Source organism: Aristolochia californica, unplaced genomic scaffold (genome assembly GCF_029961685.1).
Source record: "Aristolochia californica isolate CCGP_79_NKW_82.1479 unplaced genomic scaffold, dmAriCali1.0.hap1 SCAF_13, whole genome shotgun sequence".
Classification (NCBI taxonomy): Eukaryota; Viridiplantae; Streptophyta; class Magnoliopsida; order Piperales; family Aristolochiaceae; genus Aristolochia; species Aristolochia californica.
Genome location: NW_027181804.1, coordinates 27,652,605 through 27,673,803, shown reverse-complemented (window position 1 = coordinate 27,673,803; position 21,199 = coordinate 27,652,605). Strand labels below are relative to the sequence as shown.

The window sequence follows — 21,199 nt, the reverse complement described above, 5'->3', positions numbered from 1 at the left end:
ACATACATGGGTGCTCAGGGCATTGCAACCTCAAATGTCTAAGAATCCAAAATGAATTAGAAACAAGTAATCATCTCACACGCCTTGGATGACAACAAGCAAACAGTTCTGCTAAGAAACCCCCAAAGGATGTGCAATAAAGGTGTAATTGAACTTAAAGAATCATGAAATGGCTCAGAATGTACTTCAGAGTTCATATATTAGCAAGAAATGATACAGATGTTCAAGTATATAAAAAGGTACTAAACAGATTACAATAATGTCTCGAAACAATCAATATGCAGATCTTGTTAGGATTTATCCCATCCATTCACATGAACATACTCTAGATAAAAGATTGTGTACAAAATTGTTCCAGATCCAATTGCCCCAGCAAACAGTCTTTATCTTAAATAGTTTGTACATCAAACCATTCAGTTTATCTTCGTTTTTTTTTTTTTTTGAAATGTAGCTTTCAAAGCAGACCATGAAGAAAGCCTCATCCCTTGTAGCCACATCGGACTGCATAATGGGATTTGGCGTGCATGAGCAGACATTATGTTGCACTTAAATTATAAAATCTACAGCATATGGATGTACATACCAAATTAACACCCCGAAAATATATTTTAGTTGAGGAAATTTACAAGAAGCACATGGCAGCTACATAAAGGGGAACTGCACTCCCTCGGACAATGGCATCATGTCAGAACCAAAAGGAAACTGTGCCTCATCATTTGATATACAAAATGTTTTGCCTACAGCAAGACAGACAGAGGGGCCTAATAAATCATACTTGTGAGGATCATCTCATGTTTCAAGCTCATCTCAAGCAAAAAGCAAGAATCTACCATATAGGAGAAACTCTGTCAAGATCAAGGAACATCCAAAGGATATTGACTTCAATCACCGGCCTCAGTTTTAACTAGGAAACTTTTGGCTTCATCCTCTTCCACAGTACTGCTTCAAAAGCAATAAAAGACGGGAAAATGAACAAACAAATACAGGCGTGCATGAGAAAACATGGATTAAGTTAAAATTGAGTAAACCTGTCCTCAGCCTCCTTTTTGCTGATCAGTGTGATCTGTTTAATTGTAAGCAGCTTCCAGAAATCGTTGAGATCATTTTCCTTGCATTTTTTATAGATATATTGCATGAACTGGTTGAACTCTTCTGGTTCCTAATAATTCACAACATGAAAAAACCATAAGAACAGTTTTTCCCATGGATAATAACCAATAATTTTGATATAATGGCACAGAATAAATTAGGGGGGAAAAATGGGAAATATTTTATTGCTGCATTTAAATAGTGGTCTGGAATTGGCTTAAACAAGCTGAAGCCTGAACTATCTAAACACTTCATGAAATACCATAAAATGAATCTTCAAGAATAATTTATCAAATCCAAAAAACATTACACCTCACTGTAACATAGAAACTCTTAAAGCTAGAATACCTGCTCAAGGATGCAACCTCTTCGAAGGGCTGTCAGACATTCCACTGCTTGGTCATAAGTATCTCCTTTGTAGGAGTTTTCCAACAGGTCATAAATGAAAATCTTCATACCCTTGATGGCCTTGCTAACCCAAATTTGGCTATCTCTGCGAGCCATCATGGCTTCAAAATCTTTAACAGGAGTCACATCTCCGATTTTGTCAACATTTTTGGTCAAAGAACTTTTGGTAATGTCTTTACTTTCAATTTCTGGCCCATCCTTTTGAAGGTCCCCTTTCTCTTTTGATGTTGAAGATTTCTCTCTCCATAATCGTCTATTTGACTTCTTTATCTGCATAGATGTCAGTCTTTAGAGGATTGGTATCCATAGGCAGATAAGAATTTCCAAACGCATCTGAAAAAACATTGTGCAACCCCATCCTGCAAATCTATATCCTTGTTGGTACCATTTCATGAAAAACATTCTCTTCCTTGGTACACAATCAGATCTACTTCACCCACTCTCAAGGAAAATAAGAACTATAACATTAATTTTTCATCCAAGTGATATTAAAACTTTGAATATGATAAACATCCAGTATCCCTTAGATATTGACCCAAAAGGCAGCCAAGAGGTGAAGCCTTTTCTTGCATAGAACACATTGGGTTGAAAGTTCTCAGTACTGACCTTCGGATTCTCCTTTAGGACAAATTGGTTACAAAATTCATCTAAAACAGATTTGCCTTGAGAAAATAACTCTGGATCAGGTTCAGTTATCTGCTTGAGAGTCCTGTCAAGTGGTGGAACCTCAGCATCCGGTTGCTTGGACTTTAACTCTAGGAACTCGTAAAATCGCTGAAACAAAATACACAGCAAATATATGTTTAGCTTACCATATCAACGAGAAAAGATCCTCATACATCAAAGCAATCACCTACATTATCTTCTATTCTGAAAGACTGACCCAACACAACAAATAAGAGCAGGATGAAAAAAAAGTCGTTTAAATAAATTGGTGAGTATATTTGAGATAACAGAATCCAAACATCTTTACTGCAGATTCTAAGGCATTGACTTGTATACAACTTGCAAACTTAGTATTCCTATGCTTTATAGGATAAACAATTGTGCAAGAGAAAGAAGAACGGATTTACTAAAAAACATGTAACTTAATGAAACAGTTTATTTACTATATATATCAGGATCTTCCTCTTTAACATGGAAATATTTAGGAAATATGAGCTCTCTTTGCTATCTGAAATAAGCAAAGAAAGTCAAACAATAACAAGAATGAGAAGGTATTCCACCTTGCCACTTGAGAGAGAAAAACAAGCGCTTCACTTTTTCTTCACTAGAATGACTTCCTTCAGGTGCAAGAACAATATATTGAAAATACTATAAATTATGCACTGAAAATGAACTGCAAATGCTCCATTCACACCCTTCAGGTCGAAAAAAGTGAAGATATCCATATTTTTGGAATGCTAATACTTATTATGAATCTAAGTGAACTCATAAACGCACAAGAAGTGAGCATCAGGTAAGGTTGAGTTTAGCTGACCAGAAAGAATTCTCACCTCCAAGACAGGATTAGGTGTTAGATCAGGCTGCAACGCCTCCTCCTTGCCTGGTGGTGCTAGGTCAAGCAACGTGACCAAGTTATCCACTGCAGCTTGCTGCTCTTTATTTGGCTGCAATGATGATGGAAAGTTGCTGAAGGAGGGGAATTGAAACTCTCTAACATCTTCCGCAAATGGAAGTATATTGAGGTAAAAAGAATCTGGCTGCTTGAGTCATGAAAGTATAATTGATCCATCAGTTGCATATCTTACATGTATAATGGATGCATCAGTTGGATATCTCCAGAAAACCAGAAAACCATGTAGAAGTAATATGAAAAAACACAAGTGGCGGAACTCACCACATTAGGCATGGTGGATATATTGGGTGTCAATACCCCTATACTGACATTAGCTTGTCCTTGTCTCCAAACACAACGCAAGAGTGCAACCTTGTTCAGGTCCTTCATCGCTCTTGCCACAGCAGAAACAGCAACAATGGCCTTCACATTACCAGGTTCAGGAATCATAACATTGACATCTTTCATGTAATGGTGCCTTCAAACAAAGACAAATGGGCCATAGCAAAATCATTTTCAAGAACTGAGAAGATATCATAAAATGGTTTAACAAAAACAACCTGAGTTAATAGGAAAATTTTACATTATATCAACACAATAATTAACAAGAAAACCGAAATAGCATGAACGCAATGGAACTTGCTGATTCTTGGAATGCAAATTATCCTTTTTGTTTTGCAATCTGTCCTATCTTAATTATATCTATTTTCAACATTTTCCTAAAAATTATTCATCGCTTAAATATTTTGCTGAAGATTCCCACCTCATTATGTTGGAAGCATTGGTAAATCCTAATAGCTTCACACTTTTTTCTGGTTTGAACTTAACAGCCTCCCATTCAGCAGATGAAATGGGAACAACTTGAGGACCATAGCGATAACCTTTGATTCTTTGCTCTGGAGACACCACCTTACTGGAATCTTCTAAATTTTTGTACTCATAATCAACCTTAATCTCATGAGTAGCATATTTATCACTTGGAGGGGCTTCCTCGGAATATTTCTTCAAGGTGGGTAGTTTTTCCAAAGATGTTTTCTTGTATACCCAGACCTGTACCAGAAAAAGAAGTTAAACTAAGGCACTAAGACAAGTTTATTCAGGAGTAGTAACTGTGACAAATTTAATGCCTGTGTCATATCTTTTTCCAAGCAACTGCCACAAATTTAATGCATGTGTATCATATCTTTTTCCTATTCCTTTACTACAATAGACGTGTGAATTTCCATGTATTTTTACTCTTCGACAATAAAAAATATCTTATAAATTATATTTTTCCTCCATTCTTCAATAGAGTTATAAATTGTAAAAAAACAGCCCATTTTTCTCAAGAATCATAAGTCTCAGTTTTCTCTAAATTTTATTTTTTTATAAATAGAATACAAGACTCACCTTAATCTTCATCAGAGGAGTCAGTTCAAGATCTCCCCTGAAAATGGTAACAGGAGACACATTTCGGGTTCTAAGTGCACCACACAGTGAGACGGGGCTTTCAATATGTACCACCTTTGCATTGGTTTTCTTTGGAAATCGATTCAATAATCGATCATTCTCATCTGTTATCTTCTCATCCACAGGTCCAGTAAGCTTTCCTCTTACAACTATGCAATCCAATCTCATGCCATGAGCTTTCATCTGTGCAGAAATGGTGTCAATCTGATCTTCTTTGGTTCCTTCATATGGTTCTTTAGTGGGATGTTGTGCACTAGTTATAAGACATAAGCGCTGCTTACCCTTATTTGTGGGCCCAAATTTCTTGAGCAGCATATCGAGTCCAACCACCAGAGCATCCACAACTAAAAGGAGTCAAGGACTACGTGCAATTAAGGCATTAAGTGAAGCACTCTAAACTGTCACGGAACATGTCAAACACCTCAACAAAAAATTTCATGCACATATTCCTTCTTTTGCTTTTCCCTATCTTCTACAACAGGAATATATTAATGATCAACATATGTCATAAGAAGTTGTAATTGTTTACGATATCAGAAAAGAAGTAGAAAATGCTACCTAAAAGCTGTCCAGACCAATGCCATGAAACCTCGCCACAAAATGTTGATTGAATTTGGAGGCAATGCCAAACTCTCAAGTAACTTAAAATGCAATTTTTTGGAGAACCAGAAAACTGGCTGGATTAAGTGGGACTAAAACTGTGGTTTAGATATGCAAATCTAATATGAACACATTAGTGAGAAATATTCCTTTTCTGCAATCCTATGTAAACAACCTGCAAACCAAGTATAAGTGCTCCTATATCAAACATCAACTGATCATTGTATTTTTGAAATCAAAGTTACAGTAGAGATCAAGACAGCTTATAAGGAAAAAAATATGAGAAAATTTAATAAAATAAAGAGAATGTTAGGAATTAGACGCCCTAATTCCAAACTAATGAGCAATAATAATAATCGCGGAAGAAAGGAAAAACAAGCAAGAAATCAAACACGATATTTATACAGGTTCGCCTCAAGGTGAAACTACGTCCTGGCTTCCGCCCCTGCAGTAATCCACTATAAAGATGAATTTTACAAGAGAAATTGCACACACTTACAATTGATTTGTTTTTCTAATCTCTCTCGGGCTACAACTCCAGCTCCATATCGATCATGATCAATGATAAAACCCTAATAGCAGCACTCACCAAATATAAAGAGAAAACTAGGGCAATCGCTTTACAAAAGTGAAATTCCCAAACTACCCTTAATAAAACAACAGTCAGATAATTTATTGTCTTTACTTCACAGTTATATGCAAAGGGTATAGATAGTTTTTTGTTACTTAAAGTATTAAGAAGAATTAGCAGAAGGGGGCTGATAGTTTTAGTTATATGCAAAGGGTATAGATAGTTCTTTGTTACTTAAAGTATTAAGAAGAAATAAAAGAAGGGGCTTGATAGTTTTTTGTTGCTTAAGTATTAACAAGAATTAGAGGAAAGGGGTCAAGCTTTAGCTAGCTCAACTCCTAGCCTCCTCTCTCTATGTGAAGTTTTTCAGATGAATGGGTAGAAGTACTATCATAAATATCTTTGGAGGTCCTTTTGAATTTAACTTTAAGAGACAAACACTAGAAGAGAAGGAGAAAAATAAAAGTAAAATTAAAAAAAGGCAGAACTACGGAAATCAGACTGGTCAAATCTGGAGGTATTAAAACAAACAGAGCAGCAAATAGTTTAAAAAATTTAGACAAAAGGACAGAAAATCCCAACAATTCAGTAAATGAGATAAAAAATTTGACCAATTTAAAGAGAAAGAGAAGAGGTCGTGGTTAACCCTTAACTCCCTCTTATCTTCTTGATGCCAACTCTATTGTTTCTATTTCTTCTCAATTATTAAAACAATCCAATCTTACAAATTTTTACACTTGCTACAGAATTGAGTAAATTGAGTAATTAAGGAATAAAGGAAGAAAGAAGGAGAAAAGAGAAAGAACTGCTGTAAGAGATGGCAGTCTCATTAGAGGCTTAATCACCCTCACCTTTTTTTATTCGCTACTTAAGTGAAACTAGCTATAGAATTGAGTAATTGAGGAATTAAAGGAAGAAAGAAGGAGAAAAGAGAAAGAACTGCCATAAGAGAAGGCAGTCTCATTAGAGACCTTAATCAACCCCTAACCTTTTTTTATTCCCTAATTAAGTGAAACTTGCTATAGAATTGAGTAATTGAGGAATTAAAGGAGAAAGAAGGTGAAGAAGGAGAACATAGAATGAACTGCCGTAAGAGATGGCAATCCCATTAGAGGCCATAATTGACCCCTAACCTTCTATTATTCACCACTTAAGTGAAACTATCACAAAAAGACAACTATGCCCCTCTTACAATAACACCTTAACATCTAAGTACTTGCTAATTCCTGACATAATTCAACCGCATGAGGGAAATGAAGATATAGAGAAAGAAAAAGAAACTTGAGAGAGAGAGGAACGATGACAGAGCATCAAGTTCTGGTTCTTCGTGTGAGAAACCAGACTCAATTAGAGCCACAAGTTAACCCCTAACACTTTTATTATCTCACTTAAGTTTCAACAAGTAGTTAAATTACTCATTTGTTTATAAATAAAATGACCAAAATACCCCTAAAAGATACATTATTCAACACTCCCCACAAGCTGGGCTATAAATATCTAGAACACCCAGCTTGTTATCCCAACCTCATGCTTCCCTAGAGCTTGTCTTGTAAACACATCTCCAAACTAGTCTACAGTTTCGACATATGGAGTGCAAATCTTCCCACTCATGACTACATGTCTAATGAAATGGTAACCTACCTCTATATGCTTTGTGCCTTCATAAAAATAGCAAGGTTTGCAATAAACACTGTTGCATGGTTATCACACCCCTTAGCAATCAATTTTTTGTTGTCAAAAAACTTAACCTTAAGAGATTTCACCCACAACAACTCACAAACAGTGTGTGTCAACGCTGAACATCCCACTTAAACACTTGAATGGGCCATACAATCTACTTTTTTCTCCTCCAACTAACAAGGTTTCCTCCTGTTAAGGAATAGTCCCACGTGGATTAGTGAGTACAAAGATCTTGAGATTATTAGTTGGGAAAGAGGTTTCCTATGTTGGCTAATCATTTGGGATGGACCTTTGACCCAACTTCACACCTCCAATAAAGGAATAAAATCCACTAATGACTTTCTATCCATCCATAACCTTACATAGTAATCAGAAAACCCCTTGATCTCTAGGTGTCTGTTCAACCAATACACAAGACCTTTCCCTGGTGCGCCCCTTAAGATCCCTCAATATCCTGTAAACAGCTTCAAGGTGAACCTTTCTAGGAAATCATATAACTATGGTTACAGCATTAAATCTGCCTTGCCTTGTAAGAGTAGTGTTAGAGGATTTAGAACTGTAGTTTGATTATGATTTTTATTTTTAATTCTGCTAGGTTTTTAATATCTTAGTTCACTAGGATTATACTTAGAGTTACATTAGGATTGTAATCTACAATTTATCTAAACTCATACTGGTAATGCAATTGTAATTCAGTTTTTTCAAAGTTATCATAGTATTACAGTTGTTTACATGACCTATATCTATGAGTTCCAACTCATAGAGACGATAAGATGCTTTCGTCTTGATTTTTTGCAATTGTTGTGAATTTGAATTTTTGTGTTTTCTTTCTATGTATTTCCCTTTTACACATCTGAAGCTACTATAACCAAAGTTCGAGGTGCTTTGGTTAGTATGAATAGCGTCCTTATCACTGAGACTAGTTCTTATTGTACCTCATTAATCCAACCTTCACTAAGGCACCAGAAACTTGAAGATTGATGTTGGGAGTTGCTAGGCTTCCAACTATGCTACAATTCCTGCTCATGTTGTTTCTTTCCAAGTCGCCTCATTGCCTCTAAAAAAAAGGTGCTGAGGAGAGGATTGATCATAGAAATCAAACTTAAGTCTTTTAGTAGTTTGTTAATCATCAACATTGTAATGTATTACAATGTCACCATTATTCAATTAGCAGGATTTGCAACAAAACAGACTGCGCTATTGCTCTCCCTCATCGCCTCCGATCTGAAGGTGTCCAGCTTATTTTCACCATCTATTTCAAAGACAAGGCAGGGAAGAAGAAGCTTTTATTGATCAGTCTCTCAGATGTTATTGTATTTGTTAAGTGCGAAAAAGTCCCTCATTGAGAAATGAGAAGAAAGTTAATGGGTTATAAGGTTGAGCAATAAGCTAAGTGGCTAGACATTTTAGGAAACTGGACTTAAGGAAACAAGAAACTCCTCTTTTTTCTTTTTCTTTTTTTTCTTCTTCTTCTTCCTCCCTTTCTTCTCCATATTCTCCTTTTCCATGTCAAATCTTTGCCCGCTCTAATACCATGTTGATTTCTAGGGGCAACATACAAAAACAAGAAATCTCAAGGGAAGGAGAGAAGAGAGGAACTCTAGCTCTTGGGAGAGAGGAGATAAGAAACCAAGGGAGAAAAAGAAGAGGTAAAGAGAGGGAGGTGTAAGGACACATTTGAGCCAAGAGGAAGAGGCTTGAATACTCTACCCCATGCTTTTAGGCTGTATTTATAGTTGTGGGAAAATGTTTACAATAACTACAATGCCCTTAAGGCTACATGCTTCAAAAGGAAAAAAACATAAGAGGTCATACACCATCTTGCACAATTACAATTCTATGCCATTTGTATGGAAGTTCTCCTTATTCACTAGCCATGCCACTCCTACACACATGGGTGTCTTTTAACATTAATAAAATCTCATTTATAAGGCATACCAGTTCAACCAGTGGTTGAAGGTTGAAGGTACCCCCTTGTCCCAGCCTTTCTGTCAAATTAAATCTTATCACAATGGCAACATTGGAGACAAATTTTCTAATTATCTAAACAAAATAGAGTTAAATCATAGGAAAAAGGGAAGATATATGTGTTTTGTATTTCTTTCTCAAGTAAATTATCAACGTTAATCACAACACAAGTATGATGACCAAAAATTGTAGCTCATAGGGGTTAAAAATTAAATAGCATATTGAAAAATGCACATAAATCCTTAATTATAGAAACACTTCAAGGTTGAGAAGAACATTTATTGGATAATCAGCATAACAGAGGAAGGACAAGAGATTCCTTAAAGCATAAAATTATATGAAGAGCCTACTAAGTGCAGTGAAAATGAAATCAATGAATAATTTGGCAAAAGGAAAGTAAGAAGTATCACAAGAAAAAAGGAACTTCTCTTTTTTTATGTTACCAAAATATACAAAAAAACTAAAACCACTTAAGTTATGAAAAAGATTCTTGGATACAATCTCCAACAGTGTTTCCTCTGGGAAGCTTGTGTAAAGCTCTAAACAAATCACTATCAACAACTTTAACATGCCAAAAAACCATCACGTGTTCATATCCTCCCACCTCCGCCGTCAGTTCATTATCAGTTTCTAAGAATTCAAATTGCAACATTGTCAGACAACCATAAAACCAACTAACCAAGAAAGTGACCCAAAGAAATCACCCATGAAAGACAGCTACATTGGATATTCAAGTAGTATAAGTGACGCAGTACAGCATAATATGGAAAAGTTAGCTGAAGAATACTTACAACACAAGATCACCTTAAAGTGACTCTTATTAATGAAAGAGGGAAGGAGGAGTGACTTAGAGAAAGAGAGGTTCAATAAAAAGAGAAGGAAGAGCTTAATTTAAACAGAGCTAATTTTCCAATTTTAGAGTCAAGTTCTTAAAATAAAAGTATAAATTAAAAAGTATATTAGCTGCAATAATATATATGAAGTTTAAAGAAATGGCAGTTTGTAGTTAGAAGTTTCATCTAAAAAGCAATATGCTGTTCTGGTGAAAAGCATTACTTATATAGCAACTTTTGTTTAGTTAAAAAGCTTCAATTAAAAGCAAATTTCAAGTAGTAGTTTCATTTTTTAAGCTTGGGGCCTATGTTTCTAAAGTAGTGAAGCAAATTTAGCAACAATACAAGTTAAAAATTGTTAGTTGTTTTTACATTTCCTTTCTGGCAAGTAGAATTAGATTTAGTAAGTACTAATTAGAGTTTATTTCCTAGAATAGAACAACAAAGATGTGTCCTGTTTTGGTAAATTTCTATACCTATAAAAAGGCTTCATATGTAACACAGGAATCTATCTTTTCATCTATTGAATGAAGTTCTGTTTCTGTTCTCTTTGGATAAACTAATGTTTTTTCTTTAATTTTTCACTGTTTGTTATTTTTCTTAAAGGCTATAGAAACCCTACTCTTATATTTTTTTGGTTAATATGCACAATAAGGACAGATGTCTAATTTTCTCCTACAGTTTACAAAAATATACAGAAGGTTCAAATTATCAATCAAGTTTGATTCCCCTCTTATTCTCTCTGTTCCTCTGCCCTTTCTCCTCTACGCTTCTCTCTTCCTCACTTTTCTCTTTCTTCTCATGATCTTCTCCTCTTGTTCAACTCTGTCTGTATTGATAATTATGAATGGATGATTATTAAGTTGATATAAATAAAGAGATATGGAATCAGAATACCACCACAAAAAAATATTCACCAAATAAAAGACCCACAGTACCCTGGGAAAACTGCATCTTCTGCTTGATCAATCGAGTATGTTAAGTGGGAATAGTCCCACATTGATAAGTTTTAAAAAATACTATTTGATTATAATGTTAAGCAATTGATCTTCTAATTGGCTAGTCATTGTGAGATGGACCAGGCCCAGTCCTAACTGTGGTTTGAGAAAACCCAGTGAGACGGAGGACGAAGCCATGGTGTGGCCAGACACCAAGGAGGAAGACTGTGCGAGTCCAAAGCACAGTGACGGCCAAGGCCAAGTGCAAAGGCATGGCCTAGAGGAGCGCACGCATATGGCCAGCCCGGCCGCAACTGCAGAGGAACAAGACGCACTTGAGTTGGCCAGATAGATGGCCAAGCACCAAGACGCGCAACGGCCCCAGCAGCCGACCGAGACAGAAACCGAAAACGCAACAGACACGTGCGCTGCGCACAGCAAGCAAAACACGCGCGCACACGGCCCAGGGAGAGGGCGCATTGGCGTTGCACGAAGGCGCCCCGCGCGGAAGGATGAATGGGTTATCGAAGGTGAAATGCGCATGCAGCACGGAAGTTGTGGGCGCACAAGCGCATGAGGCAACAGCGCGGGCGCCCAGCTCATTTGGGGTTGCCACGCTGGTCCCGCAACGCGCTGTGGCAAAATCTGGGAGGTTGCCATTTTGGGAGTGATTCTTCTTCAGCCACTCCCATGCGTTCCCTATGACAACTAGGACTCATTTGAACGCTGATTGGGCGGCCAAACGAATGGAGACACCTAGGACGTCCACATACAAGATTGAGTTCAAAAGGAGCAAATCAAGGGATTTGATAAGGGAGGATCAAATCAAGGAGACTTGATAAGGAAGGATCTTTGCTCTCATTGAACGGAAGCATGAGAGAAGGGAGAGGTTGAAGCCTATAAATTCCATGGCTAACGACCCTTGTATCATCTCGGATAGCTTGTAAAGCATAGACGTGAGGAAGAATTTTTGTAGAGTGCTGGCTTTCCACCTTGGACGGCCACTCCTTGTAATTTTTTCTAGCATTAATACAAGGTTACTTTCTCTCCCATTCCATTGTCTTTCTACCTTGTCATTGCTCGTACTTCACTTGAGAGGAAGGAGTTTGCAACATTGATCAAAGGGGTGAGAGGTTCTACTACCTTTGACGGATTGAAGGCAGGCCTTCACGGGAGTTAGAGTTCCGCTAGCCTAAGTGAGATTAGGCTCATCTGACCTCGTGACACCCAGGCCCAATTTGTGTTCCATTGTGAGTATGTGCCCATCAAGCTCATTGTGTAAACCTAGACATGAACAGAAGTGTTGAGTGGGAACAATCCATGTTGATAATTTTTAAGAAGTATTATAAGGTTATAATGTTGAGCAATAGGCCTCCTAATTGGCTAGTCACTTGGGATGGAACCAGGTTCAAATCTAACAATGGTATCAAATCAGGATATCTGTTTGGGCGCAAGCCCAATTTGCGCTCCATAATGAGTTTGTGCCTACATTTCAAGCCCATTATATGTAAGCCTAGATGTGAAAGAAAATGCTAAGTGGGGACAATCCCACATTAATAAGTGTTAAGAAGTATTATTAGGTTAAAATGTTGAGCAATAGGCCTCAGTGGCTCGTGATTTTGGATGAAATCGGGGTCAATCATAACAAAGTACATATTATGAATGGTGATAGATTGGGATAACCGAAGCACTAAAGGGTAGGTTTGTGCCCCACCATCATCTTCTCATGTTTTCAGTGACTCCTAATCTGTCAAATCATTCAAGAAATAAAAATATAACAACAGGTAATAAAAGAAATAAATCCCTCCTATGAATCATCACCTATAAAAACACCATTACTTATCCAATAAAATGACCATAATGTAAACTAGTTGTTGTTGATTGACCCCATCTCAGTAGGCATATTCAGGATTTTCCTACTTTGAGGTCAAGACTTATGCGTCCGGATCTTATGGAGGGGAAGCATGTAACCAACTAAAAAAAGACCCATTGTACCAAACTTATAACCTAGAGAATAACAGCACTAGATTGCCTCTGCATGATGGTAGAAGCAAATCTGTAGAAATAGAAGTAGAAAAACTAATCAGATTACGCAATTTTTTTGTTTTAATAAAGTCTTTCTTAACTCGTTGTCTCAAAAAAGTTCAGAAGAGAGGTATATAAAGGATCTCATTATTCAAGACCAACAACAAATTCTAATGATAGAAGTACTTTTCTTTTTGTAAATGGGGTAGAAATATTTACCTCTCCTTTATCATTAGAAAGACTAAATGCTTTCACAGAAAAGATATTGAAAGTTTCACCTCAAACAAATAATTTAATGCTTTCTCATCTCCAAACTAGCCAAAATAAATATCAAACTTACAAAGACTTCACATTCTATCTTTCAAATGTTTGACTAGTGTTAAGATTAGACCAAGTTTCATTCCAACATGCCTGGCCACTTGCAAGGCCTATTCCAAAACCTTTTAAACTGACAAATTCCCAAGCCACAATCCGATGTGAGACTATAATCCACACTAACACCCCGTCTCACATCAAAGCCTGACGAAGAAATAGATAAATGGATCTGGACTCCTACCTAGCTCTAACACCATGTTAAGATTGGCCCCGGTTCCAAAAATGACTGGCAACTTGGAATGCCTATTGATCAACTTTATAAACTAACAAAATCTCTAAGCAAGAACCCAATGTAAGATTATAACCCATGCTCAACTAACCAATTATATGAAAAGTGAAAACAAACTTTACAATTACTTTGGTTATTTTTCTGTGGTATTCCCTTTCAACACAAGAAGACCACCTGGACAGCCAAGATGACTTAACAGGCCATCTCCAAAAGCTTTTCAATAATATCATTAAGGTGAAAGGGAGAGGCTCCAGTCTTTGGGCTCCAAAATTAAACACCAACTTTATCCACATTCTCACAATGCAAGAAATTACAAACTTCATCCACTCAGGATTGGACTTGGTGGTGTCAACCCTAGTCTTTGGGAAAGGTTCAAGTTGGCACAGATTTATTTCCATAACCATGAAAAAATATCCCTCTGAAATTTAAAAAAACTAAAGTGAATGAGTAAAGTATATTGAAGAGAAAAAAAACATACCTTCAGTTCCAAATAATACTATCCCCACCTCATCGCTCTTGCTAAAAATTAGCTGCAAATAAAACGTACATTTACACGAGTGAAGGTTTTATTCATAGCATCTTCTAAATTATAATACTATATGTCCTAAAAAATATGCATAAAGCTTTCATGGAGATTCAGGTGACAGTTCTACCACATCATAAAACAAAATTAAATTAAAACTCAACTTTTACTTAACCTTCCCTCTGTATATATTGAAATTGTTGTTGATATATTCAAATATGTTAGAAATAAGAGTATTTTAGTCATTACACATAGAGAAGTTATGACAGTCCAGAAACTAACAAGTGTTTAGAAGGGACAGAGTTGTAATTTTTCTTTTATTTTCTACTCTCATATATGCTACTGCACATGTTTACTTGTGAAGGGCAGTTTAGTCTTTATGAAAATCCCACTTATTATAAAAGAGGTAAGGAACCATTCTAATGACCCTGCTGCTCATCGCAGCTTCTTCTCCCTCTCTTCTCTCCTTCATTTTCTTCTTCTTCCTCCTTATTTCTCTTCAACCTCTCAACTTTTCATGGTATCTTAGCATTCTGATCCATAGAGGAAGGCATTAAGATTGTTGTTCTCTCTTCCTGAATCAGTTAGCCCTCTCCAGGTGTTGTTTTTCAATTTTTTTCTGCAGAGAAACCTTAAATGTTAGAACTTTACTTCCTTCTTTTGCCTTCACCTAAGGATTAATGGATTGCACTGCTTTATAAAGCAATTAGTAAGAGTAGTTGTGAGCCATAAGGATTTAATGAAGTGTCGAAGAGTGGTCTGGAAGACTTGTGCTTACGCCACCCTTTCTGATGCACAGATGTGCATGTGCAGATTGTTTTGGTTACATTTATGCTGTTGATTATTGGTTAATTGAATTAATTGATGATTTTTAAGGACTGCTGAGTACTAAACTTGGGTTTTTTATAAACCCTAGAAGTTTTTCAGCACTAGGGGGGCACACAAAGGTTTGCACATGCTATTTCTCTCTTGTGGAACAAATTAAAGGTTGATTCTTGTGGATTTGTTTGCTGGTATTATTAGCAGTATGTTTGCTGTATTTTGGGTGTGATTAGGGCTGATACTGGAGATGTTTTGTGGGCAAAAATGTTAGCTGATGATGATGTTCTCACACTTGAGAAGGCATATAACAAGGTTGTTCAAGCTAAAAAGTGATATTATATCTACAGAGAGTAAAGAAACTAAAAGTGCAGATGTAGCTACCCTTAATCTTATCCTCAAACCCCACTTGATTTGAGTCGTCTAGAGGGAGAGGAGAGGTTGAAGATGTGATTGTGATAGTGGAGGTCATGGACATGGTCGTGGGGACAAAAGATGTCTGCACTGGTCAGTCTAATCACAATTCCGACAAGTGTTGGAATAAATTTGACAAACCAGCATGGACCACCTCTAGTGAGTTTGAAGGCATTAGTGTGACTGGAAGCGAGCAGGGTTCATCTAGTTATGCTCAGGATGAAATTCAGAGTTGATGCAATGCTTGGGGCAACTTACCACTACTCTTATATTTATCCCTGTTGTGGATGTCACATCCTCCTCAGCCAATGCCACTTTGGCAACATCATGTAGGTCTGCATTTCATGTGTCCTTTGACTCTCCATGGGTTATTTATTTTAAGGCATTAATTCACATGTCAAGTGTATCCTCCCTGTTTTCTGATTCATCTTCTTCTTCTTCTAGTAAGTCTGTTAAGTTAGCAACAGGATCTTCTTCATCTGTCACAAGTGAAGGTGTTGGACATTCTTTCCTTCCCATTGAGTGTTTCAGGATTTGCAAATCAGAAGGATGATCGGTTCCAAGTATGCGAATGAGGGCCTTTACTACTTGGATGCAGTCCACACAATGAACATGTTGCACTTAAGGATGCTATTGTGACCCCCTTTTGTGGCACTTATGATTGGGACATCCATCTCCATTGAAGCTTTATCAGTTTTTTCCTTCCTTGCCTTCAGATTTATCATTTGAGTGTAGGTCATGTCAACTTGGAAAGCACCACGGAAGTTCATTTCCCTTGAGTAGAAGTCAAAGTCAAAGTGCACTTGAGTTAGTCCATTCTAATGTTTGGGGTTCGTGTTGGACTTCCAATTTTGTTTAGTTTTCAATATTTTTAATTTTCATATATGATTATAGTCAAGTGACTTGGATGTAACTCCTTTGGAAGAAGTGTAAAGTATTTAATGTATTTTTCCAAATTTTCAATGAAATAAGAAATCAATTTTGGTGCCTTTGTTCGTATTTTTCATTCGAACAATAGTCTTGAGTTCATGATAAGTTTTCACCTTTTTTTGCTTTTCACGGAATTATTCATTAATCTTAAAATGTTTATACCCTTAGTAGAATGGGGTTGCAAAACATAACTATAGGCATCTTCTGAAAGTAGCATGTACTCTTTTTATTCCAAATGAATGTTCTTAGGCCATTTTGGGGATATGTTGTTCTAACTTCTTGATTAATAGAGAGCCCTCTTCATTTTTTTACTTTTTTTTTTTTTTTTTTTTTGGAAGGGGGAGTACCAATACAGGTGCTTAAACCTACTTGCCCATTGTTTGATGTAATGCCACGTTTTTGGTTCACTATGCTTTGATCACTCAATTGGCCAAAGTAATGATAAGTTATCTCCCCGTACTACTGAGTATGTTTTCTTGGTTATCCTCGTACTTAGAAGGGAGATGAGTGTTATGATCCCAAGTACAAGAAGAAATATTTTGGCAAATGTCACATTTTTTAAGAGTAAACCTTATTTCTCTGCATCTTCTGAGTCTATGTCTACTCTTGTTGTGTCTTATTGAGTTTCCTTGGCCGCTTCCAATCATGTATAGCCTACTCTGCGTTTCACTCCACCTCTAGATAAACCATTGCAGGTAATCAACAACCGAAGGTGAACACGAAGTAGTACAGCAACAGTTCATAGCGTCAGACACATGATCAACTCCTAGTTGTCTTGCCTTGACCTTCTTCCTCCAAATTTGTGATTCATGTCTTCGATGATTTATATGTTCCATTGCCAAAAGGAAAGGTACAAGACATCCCATCTCTAGATATGTTGATTATCACCGAAATTCTAGTCTTTCAACGTCTTTGTATCTAGTGCTTCTATTCCCACTAAAGTGCATAATGCATTATGTTCGCTTGAGTGCAAGAAAGCTATGGATGATGAAATGAAAGCATTTTAGACTCAACAAACATGGAAATTGGTTGATCCTCCTACAGATGTGGTTGTTTTTTTTTTTTTTTTGAAGAAGATGTATTTTTATTAAAATGAAGGAAGAGAAACTACAAAGGCGGAAGGCGCAAATCCTGTACAACGAGAGATTGCAGGAAAGCTCCCTCCTTGGCAAGCACATCTGCTGCCGAATTAGCAGATCTCGGAATGTGAGACCAAATACAAGAAAAGGAAGAAACGATATCCAAAATCTCCTAGTAAACGCCCCAATGCCTCCATGGGGGAGAAGAATTGCACTGGCACTAACCAATCACCACCTTGGAATCCCCTTCAATGTGAATAGGCCCACTGCATTTGTCTTTGAACACCCGCAATCCATTAAGAAGGCCATGTAATTCCGCTGACATTGAGTCGGAAATGCCTAAAGGACCAGCATAGGAAAAACATTTGTTCCCAGTTGAGTCTAAAATAACGCCCCCAAATCCCGCAATCCCGGGATTTCCAAGAGAAGATCCATCAAAATTTAGTTTTAGGTAGCCAGTTTCTGGAGGGGTCCATTCCTACATAACTGGGATTTTAGCTCCAATGTGCATCCTCGCCAAATTGCTCCAGTTGTCTCGAATGTCGGTGCCTTTGAAAGAAGAGAGGGGTTTTTTTGTCAATAACCAGGTTGATATTTGCCCAATCACTCTATCAACAACTCTAGCCTCAGATTCACTTTTAGCATCAAACCGCCTTCTATTTCGTTCATTCCAAAGCCCCCATGGAACGAAACTAGCACAAGCTGAGATAATCAATTTACCGAGGCCAAGAAGGGGATATCCCAAGATCGACTTGCAAAAACTTATCAGGTCGGCAGCAATACAAAATTGAATCTCCAATTTGCTTAAAATAGAGGTCCACACAGTCCATGAGAACTAGCACTGAAGAAGAGTATGACTGGTGGATTCATCTTCACTGTGGCAGAAAGGGCATAGAGGATCTATAGATGGGTGACCTCTTCTTCTGAGCACATCAGCCATGAGAATTTTACTTTGACAGGCACTCCACATGAAAAATTTTACCTTAGGGGGGGGCACAAAGATTCCAGACAAAGTTGATGTCATGCTCCCTTTGCGTCGGGTCCCAACCGTTGATGTATCCATATGCCGAAGCAACTGAGAATTTCCCACTTTTGTCAGGCCACCAAATAAGTTTGTCGTCATTGGAAGGCCAAATTCTGACATGTTTCAGAGCATCTAAGAGGCTGCTGGCTACCATGGCCTCCATGTCAGTTAAACCTCTTCGGGGATGTAGGTTCACATTCCCTCCCTCAAAAGCATCCGCAACTGTAATTTCCTTGTGAGTGGAGAGAAGGAAAAGAGTGTTAAAGAGTTCCGTAAAGGTGCCTGTCCTGTCCACCAGTCGTCCCAGAATTTGAGAGATCTTCCATTGCCCACAAAAAATCTACAGGCTAAAGTGAAATTCTGAAGAAGCAAAAATATAGATCTCCATATTGAGGATAGTCCTCTCCGGTTTCCTCCAGCCATCCACCATGGCATATTCCAGCCCAACTTAACGCGAACCATATCCTTCCAAAGATTGGAGGAGATTGTGTTGTACTTCCAAATCCATTTAAGCATTAAGGCTTTGTTCATATCTTTTGATTTCCGAAGCCCTAGTCCTCCCAATCTTTTTGGTAGGCAAACTTCATTCCATTTGACCAAATGATATTTAAAAGAGTCACTTGATCCTCTCCATAGGAATCTTCTTTTCATTTTATCTATGGCTTTGCAAACTGAGGATGGGCAAGGTAGAAAAGATAGTGCATAGTTTGGGATGCCAGCAATACAAGATTTGAGGAGAGTTAGTCTGCCTGCCTTACTAAGAAGTCGCCCCTTCCAACTGGCTAGCCTGGATTCAATCTTTTCAACCACTAGGATCCACAGATTTTGGGAAATACGCCCATGAAACAGAGAAAGACCAAGATACTTCGCTGGAAGTGCATTCGTAGAGCATCCAAATAGATTGGCCATCCCTTCAAGGTCTTCTGGCCTCACATTAAAACCAATGAGAGAGGTCTTCCTCCAGTTAACTTTCTGACCTGATGCAATTTAAAAGAGCCCTAATATTGCTTTTATCCTCCTAGCAGTATCCATATCACCGATGCCAAAAATTATGGTATCATCTGCATATTGCAAAATCGGTATATTGAAAGCCTGTTGAGAGCTGGTTGGGGAGAACCATCCAAGGTCGACCGCCGAATAGAACATGGCTGAGAGAAATTCTGCTACTATGTTGAATAAAAGAGGGGATAGGGGGTCACCTTGTCTTATTCCCCTCGTGCCTTTAAAATAACCACATACCGAACCATTGAGAATCAGGGAGTAGGTTGCTGAGCCCACACAGCTTCTTATCCAAAAACGCCATTTCTCTCCAAAACCCATTTTTTCCATTGTTTCATCCAATAGGGTCCAGTTGACACGGTCAAAAGCTTTTTCGAGATCAATCTTGAGGGCTATTCTTGGCTCCTGGTAGGGTCCTACAGATGTGGTTGTTGTGGGGTGTCATTGTCAGAGGTGGTTCCGGTCCACCTCTCTTGATTAGGTTGGCTTTCCACACTTAAACGACTTGTCTTTTAGGTTGCATTGGTCAACCTCTTGACATGGTATCAGAGCCAGGTCCGGCACATCCCGCCTTCGAATCCCGCGGGGAGCGGTAAGGGGCGGGGTGGGTGTCAGAGGTGGTTCCGGTCCACCTCTCTTGATTAGGTTAGCTTTCCGCACTTAAACGACTAGTCTTTTAAGTTGCATTGGCCAACCTCTTGACAGTCATCGAGTGTTACAATTAAACATAATGTTAAATCTCTCCTTTGAGGTTAGGGTTCAATCCTTGATCCCTAACAATGCTACTGCTCATCGCAGCTTCTTCTCCCTCTCTTCTCTCCTTTATTTCTTCATCTTCCTTCTTATTTCTCTTCAGTCTCCCAACTTTTCTAAATACACAGAATTATCGGTGTTCTCAAAAGGCAATAAAGAAAAACCAGCAGAACAGAGTACATACCTTTTTCTGTATGAGCATTGAACAGAGTTTCTCAACCTCAGGGAGAAGCCTATGCATAGGTGGACTCACATCAATCAGCAAAAGCAATGCTTCCTATAAAACAGAAGGAGAACAAAAAATAGTGAAATATAGAGGAAGGAGTAATTGCACATGTCGTCAAGAGCAAAATACATTTTCAAGCTAGCACAGGCAACGGAGTTATTAGAAAGTTGGACGGATTTTTTCATATAATCCATCGACGCAAAACACAGTCGCTTCTGCAACTGGACCAGATAAACGGCGTCATTCAAAAATATTTCGTATCAAAAACACCTGGAGAAAAAGCACAACTATTCATTGAAAACAAAAGATAGAATAGCTTCATCCTTTCAACATTTAATCTCATGTGATCTCGGAATTTCACAATAGAGTGGTTTCAAGTAGTTCCAAAATAGTAATCATACGTTCAGCACGAAAGATATAAGAAAAAGGAAAGATAAGAATCAGTATCCAACAAACAGGAAAAAGGAGGCGAAGGACTACATAAAAGTACCTTGTTGCGCGCCATCCTGGATGATTAGCTTGTAGTGGAAGCCGCTATTTCAAACTCGGAAAACATGAACTGAAGAGGCGTTTTAAGTTGAATATTCCCAAATGCACTCGCTGGCCGCTGCTTCCCGCCGAAGGAACACTAGAAAGAAGGGGAAGAGGTTAATTACCAGAAGGCCCCTGATTTTGCAAATTAATTCTGACAATTCGCAGGAGATCCTCT

General features: G+C 37.8%; 1 protein-coding gene across 4 annotated transcripts; it reads right to left on the bottom strand.

Annotated features, from left to right (window-relative positions):
- Positions 1-286: 286 nt before the first annotated feature.
- Positions 287-21,067, bottom strand: LOC137948260 (ATP-dependent DNA helicase 2 subunit KU80). 4 transcript variants are annotated; one of them, XR_011111601.1, is made up of 13 exons: positions 20,981-21,067; positions 20,449-20,541; positions 14,202-14,253; positions 9,822-9,953; positions 4,445-4,848; positions 3,819-4,105; positions 3,338-3,533; positions 2,994-3,203; positions 2,104-2,271; positions 1,438-1,767; positions 1,029-1,159; positions 831-939; positions 287-737 (listed from the first exon to the last, which is right to left on the bottom strand). XR_011111601.1 is itself a non-coding variant. In XM_068794276.1 (12 exons), the coding sequence occupies exons 1-12, from the start codon at positions 20,993-20,995 to the stop codon at positions 882-884; spliced, it is 2,076 nt and encodes a 691-aa protein (XP_068650377.1). In that variant the 5' UTR covers positions 20,996-21,067; the 3' UTR covers positions 287-881. The 4 variants fall into 4 exon arrangements, 3 of the variants coding, with proteins under 3 accessions (XP_068650377.1, XP_068650378.1, XP_068650379.1); XM_068794276.1 differs by having other exon boundaries at positions 287-939; XM_068794277.1 differs by having other exon boundaries at positions 287-939; positions 2,994-3,200.
- Between the last annotated feature and the right edge of the window lie 132 nt (positions 21,068-21,199).

What these genes read in the sequence shown, in the direction of transcription:
- LOC137948260 (XM_068794276.1), bottom strand. An exon ending in AGTATTATTTGGAACTGAAG is followed by an intron (nt 9,954 to 14,201) that starts GTATGTTTTTTT and finishes TTGAATTCTTAG; the next exon opens with AAACTGATAATGAACTGACG. An exon ending in TCCTAAAGGAGAATCCGAAG is followed by an intron (nt 1,768 to 2,103) that starts GTCAGTACTGAG and finishes ACATCTATGCAG; the next exon opens with ATAAAGAAGTCAAATAGACG.